Source organism: Lithobates pipiens, unplaced genomic scaffold (genome assembly GCF_037356315.1).
Source record: "Lithobates pipiens isolate NorthernLeopardFrog02 unplaced genomic scaffold, aLitPip1_a1.2 Scaffold_10, whole genome shotgun sequence".
NCBI lineage: Eukaryota > Metazoa > Chordata > Amphibia > Anura > Ranidae > Lithobates > Lithobates pipiens.
In genome coordinates this window covers 27,546,765-27,560,991 of record NW_027507686.1, presented here as the reverse complement: position 1 = coordinate 27,560,991, position 14,227 = coordinate 27,546,765, and the positions used below count along the sequence as shown (strand labels likewise).

At 45.2% G+C, this 14,227-nt stretch overlaps 1 protein-coding gene across 2 annotated transcripts in view; it reads right to left on the bottom strand.

Moving 5' to 3' along the window:
• The window catches only part of GINS2 (GINS complex subunit 2), a 33,732-nt gene extending 21,174 nt beyond the window's left edge, over positions 1–12,558 (bottom strand). For both annotated transcript variants that reach the window (XM_077453338.1, XM_077453330.1), the window contains exons 1-3: positions 12,419–12,558; positions 1,153–1,267; positions 772–871 (exon numbers count right to left, since the gene is read on the bottom strand). In XM_077453338.1, the coding sequence (XP_077309464.1) occupies positions 772–871; positions 1,153–1,267; positions 12,419–12,508 (305 nt within the window). In that variant the 5' untranslated portion in view covers positions 12,509–12,558. The remainder of the gene's footprint in view (positions 1–771; positions 872–1,152; positions 1,268–12,418) is intronic.
• Between the last annotated feature and the right edge of the window lie 1,669 nt (positions 12,559–14,227).

Sequence of the window (14,227 nt, the reverse complement as noted above, 5' to 3'; positions counted from 1 at the left end):
CCATGTCTTGGTAGGTTTGCGGTTGTGCCATACTCTTTACATTTTTGGATGATGGATTGAACAGAGCTCTGTGAGATGTTCAAAGCTTGGGATATTTTTTTTGTATAACCTAACCCTACTGTAAACTTCTCCAGAGCTTTATTCCTGACCTATCTGGCGTGTTCCTTGGCCTTCATGATGCTGTTTGATCACTAAAGGTTATCTAACAAACCTCTGAGGGCTTCACAGAACAGCTGTATTTATACTGAGATTAAACTACACACAGGTGGACTCTATTTACTAATTAGGTGACTTCTGAAGGCAATTGGCTCCACTGGATTTTCGTTAGGGGTATCGGAGTAAAGGGGGCTGAATACAAATGCATGCCACACTTTTCACATATTTGCAAAAAAAAAAAAAAAAAGGGTTGAAAACCCATTTATCACTTTCCTTCCACTTCACAATTATGAATATTCAAATAGGTCAAAATATTGGGAGGTTTGACCACAGAGTTTTTGGCAGACAGGCTGTGCAGGAGGTATACAATGGGAAAGCGGTGGCTTTTAAAAAAAAAAAAAAAAAAGCAAAGAGCCTTGCAGCGTGCTGGGGGTGATGAAAAGCATTGGAGATTTTTTTTTATTTTTTATTTTTTAAAGTACAGAGAGGTGAACTAACCCTTTAAGTCAATGCAAGGTGGCTGCTTAACTTCTTTTATCCCAACAGAGAGTCCTTTAACATGCCACTGAGATAAATGTACAATTACAATATCACCTTCAAGTTATTATGACTTACTGGTTCAGCAGTAATTTAGTGAGCTCCATGTAATGCAGGTTCGGCATGGGAGTGAAGGTCTCCTCTCGACGTTCGTTGTCCCGGATCTGCTCCAGCTTTTCTGAAAATAGATACATTTAAAGATGAACAATTTGGCCGATGGGTGTTGTGCAAACCCCATGGTTTCAATTAATTTCCTTTGTACCCTGATGAAGGGGGCAGAGCCCTGTTAAACGTGTTGGTTTTGTCAATTTATCTTAGGCATAAACTTGTATCTGTAATGTAATATTAGAGACATGCTAGGGAAATAAAAACCGCTATGACTGCTGTCCACTTCAGTTGGAGATGGGTGTACTGGGCTGCTGTGATTCTCAACCTGTGAAAGGACAAAATATCACCTACCCACATCCATCCACTCCGGGGGGACGATGCGACATTTCTGCCTCTGCTTCAGATTGATAGCCATCCAGAGCGGGACCTGGACAGGCAGACCGGGATTGAATGGACCCAAATCACCCTGGGAAGGGAAAACGGTCAGCGTTAATGGAAATCCAAACTTTACCGATTGTAAAAAAAAAAAGTCCAATATAGCCTGCAGCATACACCTGTGTGAGGGCCGTGTTTACCTGCGTGGGGATGCAGAGGTGTTCCATGCATCTCGTCCCGTTCATGTCAGCTGGGGACACAGCTGCTGCTGCTCCAAATTTGACAGCTGTGCGGCCCCAAATACACACTGCCTGCTTTCAGGGCCGCGCACCCACACGTCTGTCACATTGGAATGTACCACGGCGCGGTACATCTTGTCTTGTTTAGTCTCCCATTATACTATTGATCGGGGTTATTATCTAGTTGCCGTCCCCCATCAGTGCATTTACTGCGAGCAGGCTGGATGTAAAACATGTCATCCAGCCAAGGGCAGGCAGAGCACTGCTCCCGTCACCGCTGTGTCCACCAATTGCAGCTTGTGCTGTGGGCAGGGGATCATTAGATCACTAGGTCAGCATACTGTAGCTGTTATGAATTAAATTCATTCATGACATCTCAATAATAGTAATCACTGTAACAAAGTTTAAAAAAAATAATCCCTGATCACCCATCCAGAATAGTATAATATATATATATATATATACATATATACATACATACACACATATACAAACGCATAATTTTTCTGTGTGATTTACAGATATTTACCATTGAAAGGATCCATGCCTCCACGCTTTGCAATAATGGGTATCTGTTGACCTTGTCAAGTAAAGGGTGTTATCTGTCTATTGCATGTTTTAAAAACTTTTTGTAATAAAGTTCCCACAAAGTCCGCAATTTCTTTAAGAGTGTTTTTACTTCTTTCAACCCTTTTATAGAATACTTGGATGTTGGCATGGTGGGGGTCCTCTCTTTCCATTCTGTATAGATGTTACAGGCCTCTATAGCACCTGCATAGTTTATAGCGCTGTATAACCCCTTAGCACCGACCGTACGCACATATGCAGCCTCGGCTTTAAGGGGTTATACCGGGATGATGATTTTTTTTTTTTCTTTTTTTTTTTAGAGCGGGCGGTTGGCTCTTTAGGGATAACACAACCGATGTGGCTAGAAGCCGCTCAGCTGTTAGCCTAAATGAGTGGAAGGGGTTGTCCTCCCCCTCCCCACCGGGAGACCCAATGCACAATTCGCTAGGCTGAGACTGGAACAAAAAAAAGCTTTTCTCCAGTCTCCTATGTAAAAACACAGAAGCAACGTTACGACGGTTTACCCGGCTGCCAATGGCCCTGATTTTTAAAAAAATTACAGTATTCAGAATCGCCGTTTTGGGCAATCTGAATACCTTAAGTGCAAAAGGGGGATCTGGAGGTCTTTTAAGGTTATTATACGATTAATCGAAACAATAATCGGCCAACAAACGATGAAAATAATCGTTTGTTGCAGCCCTATCTAGCGCTTCCCTGTACCTCTAACCTGGTAACCGTTAAATGTTTTTTAAAGCATCGCCTATGGAGATTTTTTAGATACCGTCGTTTTTCACCATTCCACAAGTGTGCGCAATTTCAAAAGCATGACGTCAGGTATCTATTTACTCAGCGTAACATCTTTCACATTATACAAAAAAAAATAAAAAATTGGGCTAACTTTACGGGTTTTTTTGGGTTTGTTTATTTATATTCACGATTGTCTTTTTTTCCCCACCATGAATGTTAAATCAAGAGAAATAATTCTAGCACTAAACCTCCTTTGTTACTCTAAACAGGTAACCTGTAAAAAAATTTAAAGCGTCACCTATGGAGATTTTTCAGTACCGTAGTTTGTCGCCATCCACAAGCATGCGCAATTTTAAAGCGCAACACATTGGGTGAAACAAAATTATCAGACCCCCCATGCTTATGATGAAAAATGAGCTGCAGCTTCTATCAATAAATTCATCCCAAGGTAAATCTAGAAGAAATTTGTGAAAAGGAGGGGATAGGTATGGCGCTGCTCTTATTAAGAGGTGACCTACAGCCTCTAAATACTTGAGGGGTGTGTGTCACGGGTGCATTTAGTGCAAAAAGTGACTAAAAGGAGAGGAAAGAGACTCCATGGTGTGATACCGTACAAATATCCAAAAATTTATTAATACTGAAGGGTACTCACATTTAATAAAAATCATTAAAAGCGAAAACAGTGTATAAAAACAGGAAACCGGAGCGATCTGCGCTCCACGGCGCAAAACCGGACACTGTATAGTACGGCCCTACACATTTCGTCAATGGGATGTCATCTGGAGCGCTCCGCACAGGATTGTGTTTATTTTTTTTTTTTTTTAACATAATATGCATTATATATAAGCGTTTAGGAAGTTTACACAGTAGGATTTTTTGTGAATATACAAATATTTATTTCCTGCACTTTTAGTCACTTCTTGCACTGAATGCACCCGTGACACACACCCCTCAAGTATTTAGAGGTTGTAGGTCACCTCTTAAAGGGGCGTTCCGGGAGTTTTGTTTTTTGTAAAAAGTCAGCCGCTACAAACACTGTAGCTGCTGACTTTTAATAAGGTCACTTACCTGTCCAGCAAGCCTACGATGTCGGCTGCCCCCCGAGGCCAATCCATCATTGGCTCGGGTGCTGGTGCCGCCATCCTAAGGGAAAACAGGCAGTGGAGCCTTGCGGGTTCACTGCCCGTTTCCTACTGTGCGAGCCAAGCAGCGCTTTGTGAATGGCCCTGTTGTTTCCTGGGACACACACACGTGTCCTAAAAGACAACGAGGCCGCTCATCACCGAGGAGGAAGGATTGAAGAAACAGCTCAGCGGAATAGGAAGAGGCAGATTAGGAAGACTGCCTAGCAACAGGGGTGTCTGGTGAGTAAAAAAAAAAAAAAATGTTTTTTTCCCTTCAAATGTTTTTTTAATAATGAATATGAATGTATTTTTTTTTTTTTGGGTGGCCCTCCACTTTAATAAAAGCGGCGCAATACCTATTCCCTCTTTTTCACGTAACATGATTATTATTAGGTATCTATTTACTTGGCGTAACAGCATCTTTCACATTCTACAAAAAAAAAAAAAAAAAAAAAATGGGCTAACTTTAGTGTTTTTTTTTTATTAATTAAAGTGTATATTTTACAAAATAATAGCATTTGAAAGACTGCTGCACAAATACAGTGTGACATGAAATATTGAAATGATCGCTATTTAAAAAAAAAAAATATATATATATATATATATATATATATATAAAAATATATAAATTAGAGCTGCACAATTAATTGTCAAGAATCGTTATAACAATCTTGACTAAAGTGTTCCACAATTTTTTCTATGCAAAGAATTCTCTCTGCTCTTCTGAAGCCACAGCCCTCAAAAGAAAAGAAGAGAAAGACTAAGTTAGACTTACCGGTGACGGTATTTCTAAGAGCCTTTCAGGACAACCCCGGAGAGAGTGTAGCTCCACCTTGTAATTAGGAAACACATGCCCACTTTAAAAACACCTCCTCTTCCTCCATGGCTTCAGTTATTGTGGCCTTCCGACGCTGGAAAACAAAGCACAGAAAGCACAACACCATGGTAGAACTTAATACATTTACTAAGCATAACCTAGGGAGGGAAGTAACGGTTGTCCTGAAAGGCTCTTAGAAATACCGTCACCGGTAAGTCTAACTTAGTCTTTCTCAAATCGCCTTTCAGGACAACCCCGGAGAGGATAACCGAGAAACTTACCCTAGGGCGGGACTACTGCCTGCAGTACCTTCCTGCCGAAGGCCTGATCTGCTGCAGACAGTAGATTTAACCAGTAGTGCCGGAGAAATGTCGAATAACTGGACCAAGTGGCAGCCTTGCAGATTTGTTCAGGCGTTGCACCGGCCCTTTCAGCCCAGGAAACTGCCGTGGATCTAGTAGAGTGGGCAGCAATACCTGAGGGAGGTATTTCTCCTTTTGCTTTATAGGCTTCTGTTATAGCCAACTTAAGCCACCTACCCAGCGTACTTTTAGAAGCTTTCTCCCCCTTGCGTGATCCAGAGAATATCACGAAGAGGGCGTTTGATTTTCTAAAATCTTTAGTAACTTTCAGAAACTGTAATAGACACGTTCTCACATCCAATGTGTGAAAAACTTCCTCTCCTGCATTTGCTGGGGTTGCAGAGAATGTAGGTAACACTATTTCCTGCGATCGATGGAAAGCTGAGGATACTTTCGGTAGAAATGCTGGATCCGTCCTCAGTACCACCCTGTCCTGATAAATTCTAAGGAAGGGTTCTATAATAGCTAGAGCTTGGAGCTCGCTGACTCTCCTGGCCGAGGTGATGGCCACCAAAAAGATTGTTTTTAAAACCACCTTCTGTAAAGAAGCTTCCTGTAAGGGTTCAAACGGTGCTCCCGAGAGACCCTGTAAAACTGTAGACAAATCCCAACTGGGAAAGTCTTTAAGGGCTACTGGTCTATTTCGAGCAAGAGCCCTAAAAAAATCTAGAAATTAAAGTTTCTTTAGATAAAGTCTTTTCAAAGAAAACTGATAAGGCAGCCACCTGAGTCTTCAGGGTACTGGCTGCGAGACCCTTCTCCATTCCTTCATGGAGAAACTCCAAGACGGACACCGTGCTCTTGACCTTGAGTTCTCTAGAACTGCACCAGGAGTTGAACTTTTTCCAGACCTTCATGTAAATTGCCTGTGTAACTGCCTTCCTACTAGACAGCAGGGTCTTTACTACTTTATCTGAGAGACCTTTGGCTTTTAATAGGTCCTCTTCAGAAACCAGGCGGTTAGCTGTAGGAGTTCCACCTCTGGATGACTTACTGTCCCCTGGGATAACAGATCTTTTCTGAGTGGTAGCCTCCATGGGGGCTTCGAGGCTAGGTTTCGAAGACCCGCGAACCAGGGCCTTTTTGGCCAAAAAGGAGTGACTAGTATTAAGTCTGTCCTTTCTTCCCTGAATTTCCTCAGTACTAGTGGAATTAGAGGAAAGGGGGGAAAGGCGTAGCACAGCTGGTAATGCCAGGGGTGAGCCAATGCATCCAACCCTATTGCTGCATCTCCTCGGTGAAGAGAAAAGAATCGGTCCACCTTTGAGTTCTGCTGGCTGGCAAAAAGGTCTACCTGTGGAACCCCCCAGGCCTCGGATATCATCAGGAACACTTCCTGATTCAGACTCCATTCTGCCTCTAGCAATTTGCGCCTGCTTAGGAGGTCCGCAAACAAATTCTGAGAGCCCTTCAGATGCACTGCCGATAGTGAGGCTGTGTTCTGCTCTGCCCAGGCTAACAACAGATTGGCCAGCTCCATCAAGCTCCTGCTTCTGGTTCCCCCTTGCTTCATAATGTAGGTAACCGCTGTTGTGTTGTCTGACAACACCTGGACATGGTGGCCTCCCAAACTCTGCTGAAAGGCCACTAATCCCAGAAAGATCGCCTTCAACTCCCTCCAGTTGGATGATCTTTGAGCTTCCTGTTTGGACCAGACCCCCTGAGATGTCTGACCATCCAGATGGGCTCCCCAGCCACTTGCGTCTGTAGTAAGGCGCTTGTCCACAGGAAAGGTCCACACCAGGCCCCTTGAGAGGTTTGCCTGGTCTCTCCACCACCAAAGAGCCCTTTTCGTCCTTGACGAAATTTTTAGCTGTTTTTCCAAAGGATCCTGATGGGACCAGCTTGACAGAACCTCCCTCTGAAGGGGTCTGGAATGGAACCTGGCCCACTGAACAGCCGGGATTGCTGCCGTAAGCAGGCCCAGAACTGCCATAGCCGTCCTGACTGAGACTGTCTGGTTGCTCTGTATCCACTGTACAGCTAGCTGCAACTTTTCCTGTTTTTCCAACGGCAGGAAAACTTTCTGGAGAATCGAATTTAACGTATACCCCAGAAATTTCATTTCCTGTGAGGGGGTCAGGATTGACTTCTCTAGATTTAGAAGCCATCCCAGGCCCTCGAGGTGAGACTGGGCCCTCTGGAGATTGACTAGGACCTGCTCCCTGGAGTCTGCAAAAAACAAAAGGTCGTCCAGGTAAGGGACGACTGGAATCCCTTCAATTTCAGGGGCTCCAAAGCCTCTGCCATAATCTTCGTAAAGACCCTGGGAGAGGACGAGAGTCCGAACGGCAGAGCCCTGAATTGGAGGTGCCATACCGAACTCCCCACCTTCAATGCCAGGCGCAGGAACTGCTGCGATGCCTGATGAATTGGTATATGAAGGTAGGCATCCCTTAGATCCAGGGATGCCATGAAGCATTCTGGGGTCAACAGCTTTGTGATGGAGAAAATTGTATCCATCCTGAAATGTTTGTACCGAATGAACCTGTTCAGGAATTTCAGATTCAGGATTAGACGGTACTTCCCTGAGGGTTTTTTCACCAGAAAAATATGTGAATAAAAACCCCCGCCCTGCTGGTTTACTGGGACTTGAATCAGAACCTCTTGCTGTATCAGCTCCTGTAACAAAAGCTTCATTGCAGAGGCCTTCTCCTGATCCCTTGGCAATGTTGTCACGTAAAACCTGCTCGGGGGTAGTTCTGAAAACTCCAACCTGTACCCCTGATCGACAACGCTCTTCACGAACAGATTTGGAGACAGCCTGTCCCATTGTTCGCGAAAAGCTGACAGTCTCCCCCCCCCACTGGGGAGATATTGTCACTTGCTCTTAGGGGACTGCTCTGGGGGAGATCTAAAGAGGACTCCACCCTTGCCTTTGCCCTTCTGTGAACCCCATCTGCTCTTGCGCTCCTGGTCTTTTTTATGGGACTGCTGAAAAGCACGAAAATTCTTTTTGGCAATCTGCTTTTTCTTAACTGGAAAAGCCTTCTTTTTATCGGCTGTTCTATCCAGCACAGACTCTAAATCGGGACCAAAGAGCAAGTCACCCGAGAAGGGAAGACCACACAGCTTGACCTTAGAAGCAGTGTCCCCAGACCATGTTTTCAGCCAAACTGCTCTCCTGGCTGAATTTACAAGAGCCGAAGACCTAGCGGCCAGTTTAACCGATTCTGCTGATGCATCCGCCATGTATTTGACTGCATTCAGGATCACTGGAAAGGACTCTAAGAGATCCTTGCGGGGTGTCCCCGCCTCAATATGGCTTTTCAGCTTCTCTACCCAACATTCCAGATTCCTGGCCACTACCGTAGCTGCCATTGCTGGTTTTAGACTGACTGACGCAGCATCCCAAGCCTTTTTAAGGATGGAGTCAGCTTTTTTGTCCATTGGGTCTTTAAGGATCCCCATATCCTCAAAGGCTAGATCCGTTCGTCTGGATACCTGCGAGAAAGCTGCATCGACTCTGGGTTTCTTGTTCCAAACCTCTGAGTCCTTATCTTCGAAGGGAAACCTTCTCTTGAGAGCTTTAGAGAAGAAAGGGGCTTTTTCTGGGTCCTTCCACTCCTTTCTCGCTGAGTCTGAGAGGACCCTGTGGACTGGAAAAACTCTCCGTTTTGTTTCGTCCAACCCCTGGTGCATTTTGTCATGAACTGACAGTTGTACTTTTTCTTCTTGAATTTCTAGAGTAGTGTAGATTGCTTTAAGAATATCATCTACTTCCTCTAGTGATAGCTTGAATTTGGAGCCCCTGCTATCTTCTTCCTCTTCCTCCTCCTCAGAATCCCTGAAGGAGATGAGAGTACTACCCCCTTCGTCTCCAGACTCTTCAGTTTCCACCTGTCTGGATGACGACGCCCTGGGGCTGGGCGGTAAGTTCTGAGGCTCGGTCTGTGCGGGAGGGTTTTGTATCAGGATGGACCTGACTGAACTCAAGGAGTTTGTCAGCTCTTTAACCGAAGAAAACAAATCCTTATATTGTTGAGATGTTTCCTCTTCCACCAATTCTCTGATACAATTTCTGCACATTGCCTTCTGGGGGGTCTTGCAAGAAGGACATTTTCCCTGACCTGGTCTAGCTTTTCCTAGTGATTTTTCCTGAAACGACATACAGGTTTAACTCACTAAAAGCTCTCAACAACCAGTTGCTTAACACCAAGCCAGTGCAGAGACCCACCACCAAACAGACCACTAGTGAGACCCCAGAACTAGGCTGCAAAAGGTCAGAGCGAAGTCCACCTCTGACCTGCAGCGACAGGCCCCCAAGAGGGGGGAACAGACAAAGACATAGCCCAACAGTAAAGCAGAGGGTGCCAGTGCACCTTACGTACCTGGGCTGGACCGGTGCTAGGGGCGCCTGTCTCCGCCATAGCTGGCTTACACTCTTCCATCGTTTGAGTGAGGCAGCTATCACAAACAGCTCTGTCATTTAAAATTTTCCCGGCCGCCGCGTCATCAGGGCCGGCCGGAAGCGGAAGCACGCGGTCACCTGACCCGCCCCATGATCCCTGCGTTCCAAGCGCTTGAACCACTGCGCCACGCCCCCTCAGAGCGCCCGCGCGTCACCGTGAACGACGCCGTCACCGCCCTGGACCCGGCGCCGAAAACGGAGCCATGCCGCTGACCTGCAGCGGCCTCCGCCAGCAACAGAGCCCTCCCTGCGCTAACCAGCGGACACCGGGCACCCGACGCCGGCACTCCGAGGGTCCTTACTCCCGTGAGATGGCGGGACCAGGAGCTCCAGGAGTCCTCTCCCCGTGGAGATGCTGCTGGGGGTCAAAAAGAAACAACCTGCAACGAAAGGTAAGCCTTACTCCCCTGCAGAGAGTGTAGCTCTCCCTGGTTCAGGCACATGCTTCCTCCAAGGAGGAAACACAATAACTGAAGCCATGGAGGAAGAGGAGGTGTTTTTAAAGTGGGCATGTGTTTCCTAATTACAAGGTGGAGCTACACTCTCTCCGGGGTTGTCCTGAAAGGCGATTTGAGAAAAACTGGGCAGTCTGCCAAGAATCAAAACATTATTTATCAGTTGAACTGAAGTATAAACATTGTAACAATTTGTCAATGGGATAAACTTTGTGTAAGTGAAAAAAGTTTAAAATGGAAGTAAACCCTTCCAAACAACTTTGACCTACAGGTAAGCCTAGATTAAGGCTTACCTGTAGGTCCAAGTAATATCTCCTAAACCTATATGGTTTAGGAGATATTTGCCCGAAAATGGGCACCGCTGTCTACGGCGCATGCGCCGTAGACAGCGGCGCGCAGGCGCACTAAATGCGGCAAGTCCAAGAATGGATTTGCCAAATTTGTCTACTCCCGTGCGCATGCGCGGGAGTGACGTCATCGCGGCTCCGGCGAATGGCAGCGTCGGAGCTCCGAGACGCGACTCCCGTGCGCATGCGCGGGAGTGACATCATCGCGGCTTCTCCGCTGTCATTCGTCGGAGCTGCGAGAGACGCCACAACCAAGATGGATGCGGCGGACTACAGGTGACAGCGGCGACTTCGCTGGCTCCTGTGTCAGGTAAGTGACACATAATGAGCTACTATGCGATGCATAGTAGTCCATTATGCTTTACCTTTGCAGGGAAAAAAAGAGGAAGTAAACCCATCAGGGTTTACTTCCTCTTTAACCACTTAGAGGAAGTAAACCCTGATGATTTTACTTCCTCTTACATTCCCTGCAAAGGTAAAGCATAATGGACTACTATGCATCGCATAGTAGCCCATTATGTGTCACTTACCTGACACAGGAGCCAGCGATGTCACCGCTGTCCCCTGTAGTTCCGAGCGTCCATCTTCTCGGTGTGTCTCACTGCTCCGCCGCTGTCATTCGGCGAAGCCGCGATGACGTCACTCCCACGCATGCGCACGGGAGCCGCCACTCGTGGCATATCGCCGCTGACCGTGGCGCGCTCAGTGCACCGCTGTCTACGGCGCATGCGCTGTAGACAGTGGTGGCTGTCTTTCAGCAAATATCTCCTAAACCGTGTAGGTTTGGGAGATATTTCTTGGACCTACAGGTAAGACTTAATCTAGGCTTACCTGTAGGTCAAAGTTGGTTGTAAGGGTTTACAACCACTTTAAGGGGGCTCTCTATATCAGGGCTTGATTATTTTTGAGTAAAAAATTTTTGCTAGAAAATTACTTGGAACCCCCAAACATTATATATATATATATATATATATATATATATATATATAATTTTTTTTTTTAGTAGATGCACTAGAGAATAAAACGGTGGTTGTAATATTTTATGTCACACTGTATTTGCGCAACGGTCTTTCAAATAAAATTCAAGTCCATAGTGACCCTGAGCAAAAAAAAAAATGGGTATAAAACAATATAGCAATCAAAGTGATAAGTGCGAATAGGTAAAACGGCATAAAAACACCAATAATAGTCCATAGCCCTTAAAATTTTGGACTATTATTAGTGCTTTTATTCCGTTTTACCTATTCGCACTTATCACTTTATGATTGCTATATTGTTTTATACACAAATTTTTGTTGCGCAGGACCACGATGGACTTTAATTTTGATTTAATAGACCCTGCTGCATTTTCTTAGCACCTTTATTGCAATTTGCACTTGTATACGCATCTATTTATTAATTGTTGATCGTACACTTTACTTGTATATTAGCACTTTATTTCAGCACTTTGATGTACTTTATTTATATATACATATCTGATACCCGTTATTTAATACTCATCATAGACGTAGGATTTTTTTTATTTATATATTTATATAGTCGTGCGAAGGTTAGTTTTATTATTATTTCAAATGCAATTGTTTTTGAAAAAAAATAAACCGTTCCCCCCCCCCCAGTAAAAGTTAGCCCTTTTTTTTTTGTATAACATGAAAGATCTTATATTGCAAGAATCGTGATCTTTTTATTCTAAGAACGCGATTCTCATTTTGCCCAGAATCGTGCAAAATTTTATAATATATATATATATATATATATATATATATATATATATTGGGGGTTCTGATTAACATTGTAGCAAAAAAAATATTAAAAAAAAATACAGATTTTTAACTTGTAAGCAACAAGTGTCAGAAATACCCTTAGGCATGAAGGGGTTATGGGGGGGGGGGGGAGAAAGGGGTGTAGAACAGGCACAGACCATTCTGTATGGAGGTTACAGGCATCTATAGAACCCGCATAGTCCATAGCGCTGTACAAAGTGAGGCACGACAGGTCCCCCATTAGAATATCATTGCTCCTGGTCACCGCTGGCTCCCATGGCGCCGCCATACACCACAGCATTGTACAATACAAGGACACACAGGTCTATGTGAGCTCCCAGCATATCATCGCCCCCTTCTATAGCGCCAACACTCTCCGCAGCGCCTCTCCCGCCCCAGCCGGTGAAGCTCACCCCGATGAGGTAGACCTTGTCCAGGCTGAAGTTGGGGATGACGGTCACCATCTCCTTCTCCGCCAGGAACTCCACCTCGCAGGCGTCCATCGCGCAAAGGTTTTTTTTTTTTTTGTTTTTTTTCCCGCGCTTACCTCTCCAGCCAATCACGGCCCGCGTGCGTTTCAGGGCAGGGGCGGGATCGGCGAGGCGTGGAACGCAAAAAACGCGGAAGCTGGAGGGTTTTTTGTTTTTTGCTTGGCTGTGTCACGTGACTGTGAAGGATACGATGTTGCAGAGTTGCTGTTCTATGACAAAGATGTTGGGGGAGCGGAAACGTGCACAACACATACCTCACCAGATACGTGATGTCCCCCCTGCAACGTGTCTTCTTCACCAAGGCAGAACTTTACCCTATTTTTAACACTTTAGATATTATAAAAGTTTTGACCAACTTTTATAGATTTTTAACCACTTGCCTACCGGGAATTTTTACCCCCTTCCTGCCCAGGCCAATTTTCAGCTGTCAGCGCTGTCACACTTTAAATGGCAATTGCGCGGTCATACAACACTGCACCCAAATGAGACTTTTAGCATTTTTTTCACGTAAATAAAGCTTACTTTTGGTGGTATTTAAAGAGGAAGTAAAGGCAAAAAAAACAAGACACCCTGTAAGGCAAAGGCATAATGAGCTAGTATGCATAGCATACTAGCTCATTATGAATAACTTACCTGAGAACGAAGCCCCCGAAGCGGTCCTTCGTCTTCCTCCTCGCCGCTGCCACGGATCCCCGAGTGACTTCTGGGTCTCGCTGCTCCGGCGCTGTGATTCGCCGGAGCCGCGATGGCGTCACTCCCGCGCATGCGCACGGGAGCCGACACTCGCGGCATATCACCGCGATCTGTGGCCTGCCCAGTGTGCCTGCGCGCCGCTGTCTTTGGGTAAATATCTCCTAAACCGTATAGGTTTAGGAGATATTTCTTGGACCTACAGGTAACCTACAGGTCAAAGTGGTTTGTAAGGGTTTACATCCACTTTAATCACCGCTGGGTTTCTTCGTTTTTTGCAAAATAAATGAAAAAACACCAAAAAAAAAAAACTTTTTCATAGTTTGTTATAAAATTTAGCAAACAGGTAATTTTTCTTCCTCAATGATAGGCACTGATAGGCGACACTGATAGCTGATGAGGAGAAACGGATGGGCACAGATTGGCAGCAGTAGTGGGCACTAATTGGCAGCAGTGGTGAGCACTAATTGGCAGAAGTGGTGGGCACTAATTGGCAGAAGTGGTGGGCAATAATTGGCAGCAGTGGTACTCAGGACTGATTGGCAGCAGTGGTGAGTATTGATTTGCAGCAGTAGTGTGCATTGATTGGCAGCAGTAGTGGGCACTGAGTGGCATCAGTGGGGGGCACTGACTGGCAGCAGTGGTGGACACTGATTGGCAGCAGTGGTGAGTACTGATTTGCAGCAGTGGTACTGTTAGGTGTGACCTCAACAAGTCACCTATTTGTCAGGTTATGTTACCGTTTCCCAATTGTTAGTTAGAGTTCTTATCCGAGCAAAGAGACACGGAGATATTATTCAGTATTTCTGCTCAGAAGTCCGTCGTTAACTCTGACTGTCTCTGACTGACTCTGGCTCTGAGGCTTCTTTATTACATCTTTTATAGACAGAAAAGGGCAAACATCAGCAAATGTAAAAAAAAACAACATTTTCAAAGTAAAGACAATTCTCCGGGTGTTATCAGCTGATAAGACAATCTTCTGGGCGTAGACTGCTTTTTAGGGCTGATGCGGCCTCTTCTTGATGAGTACGTGACAATAGA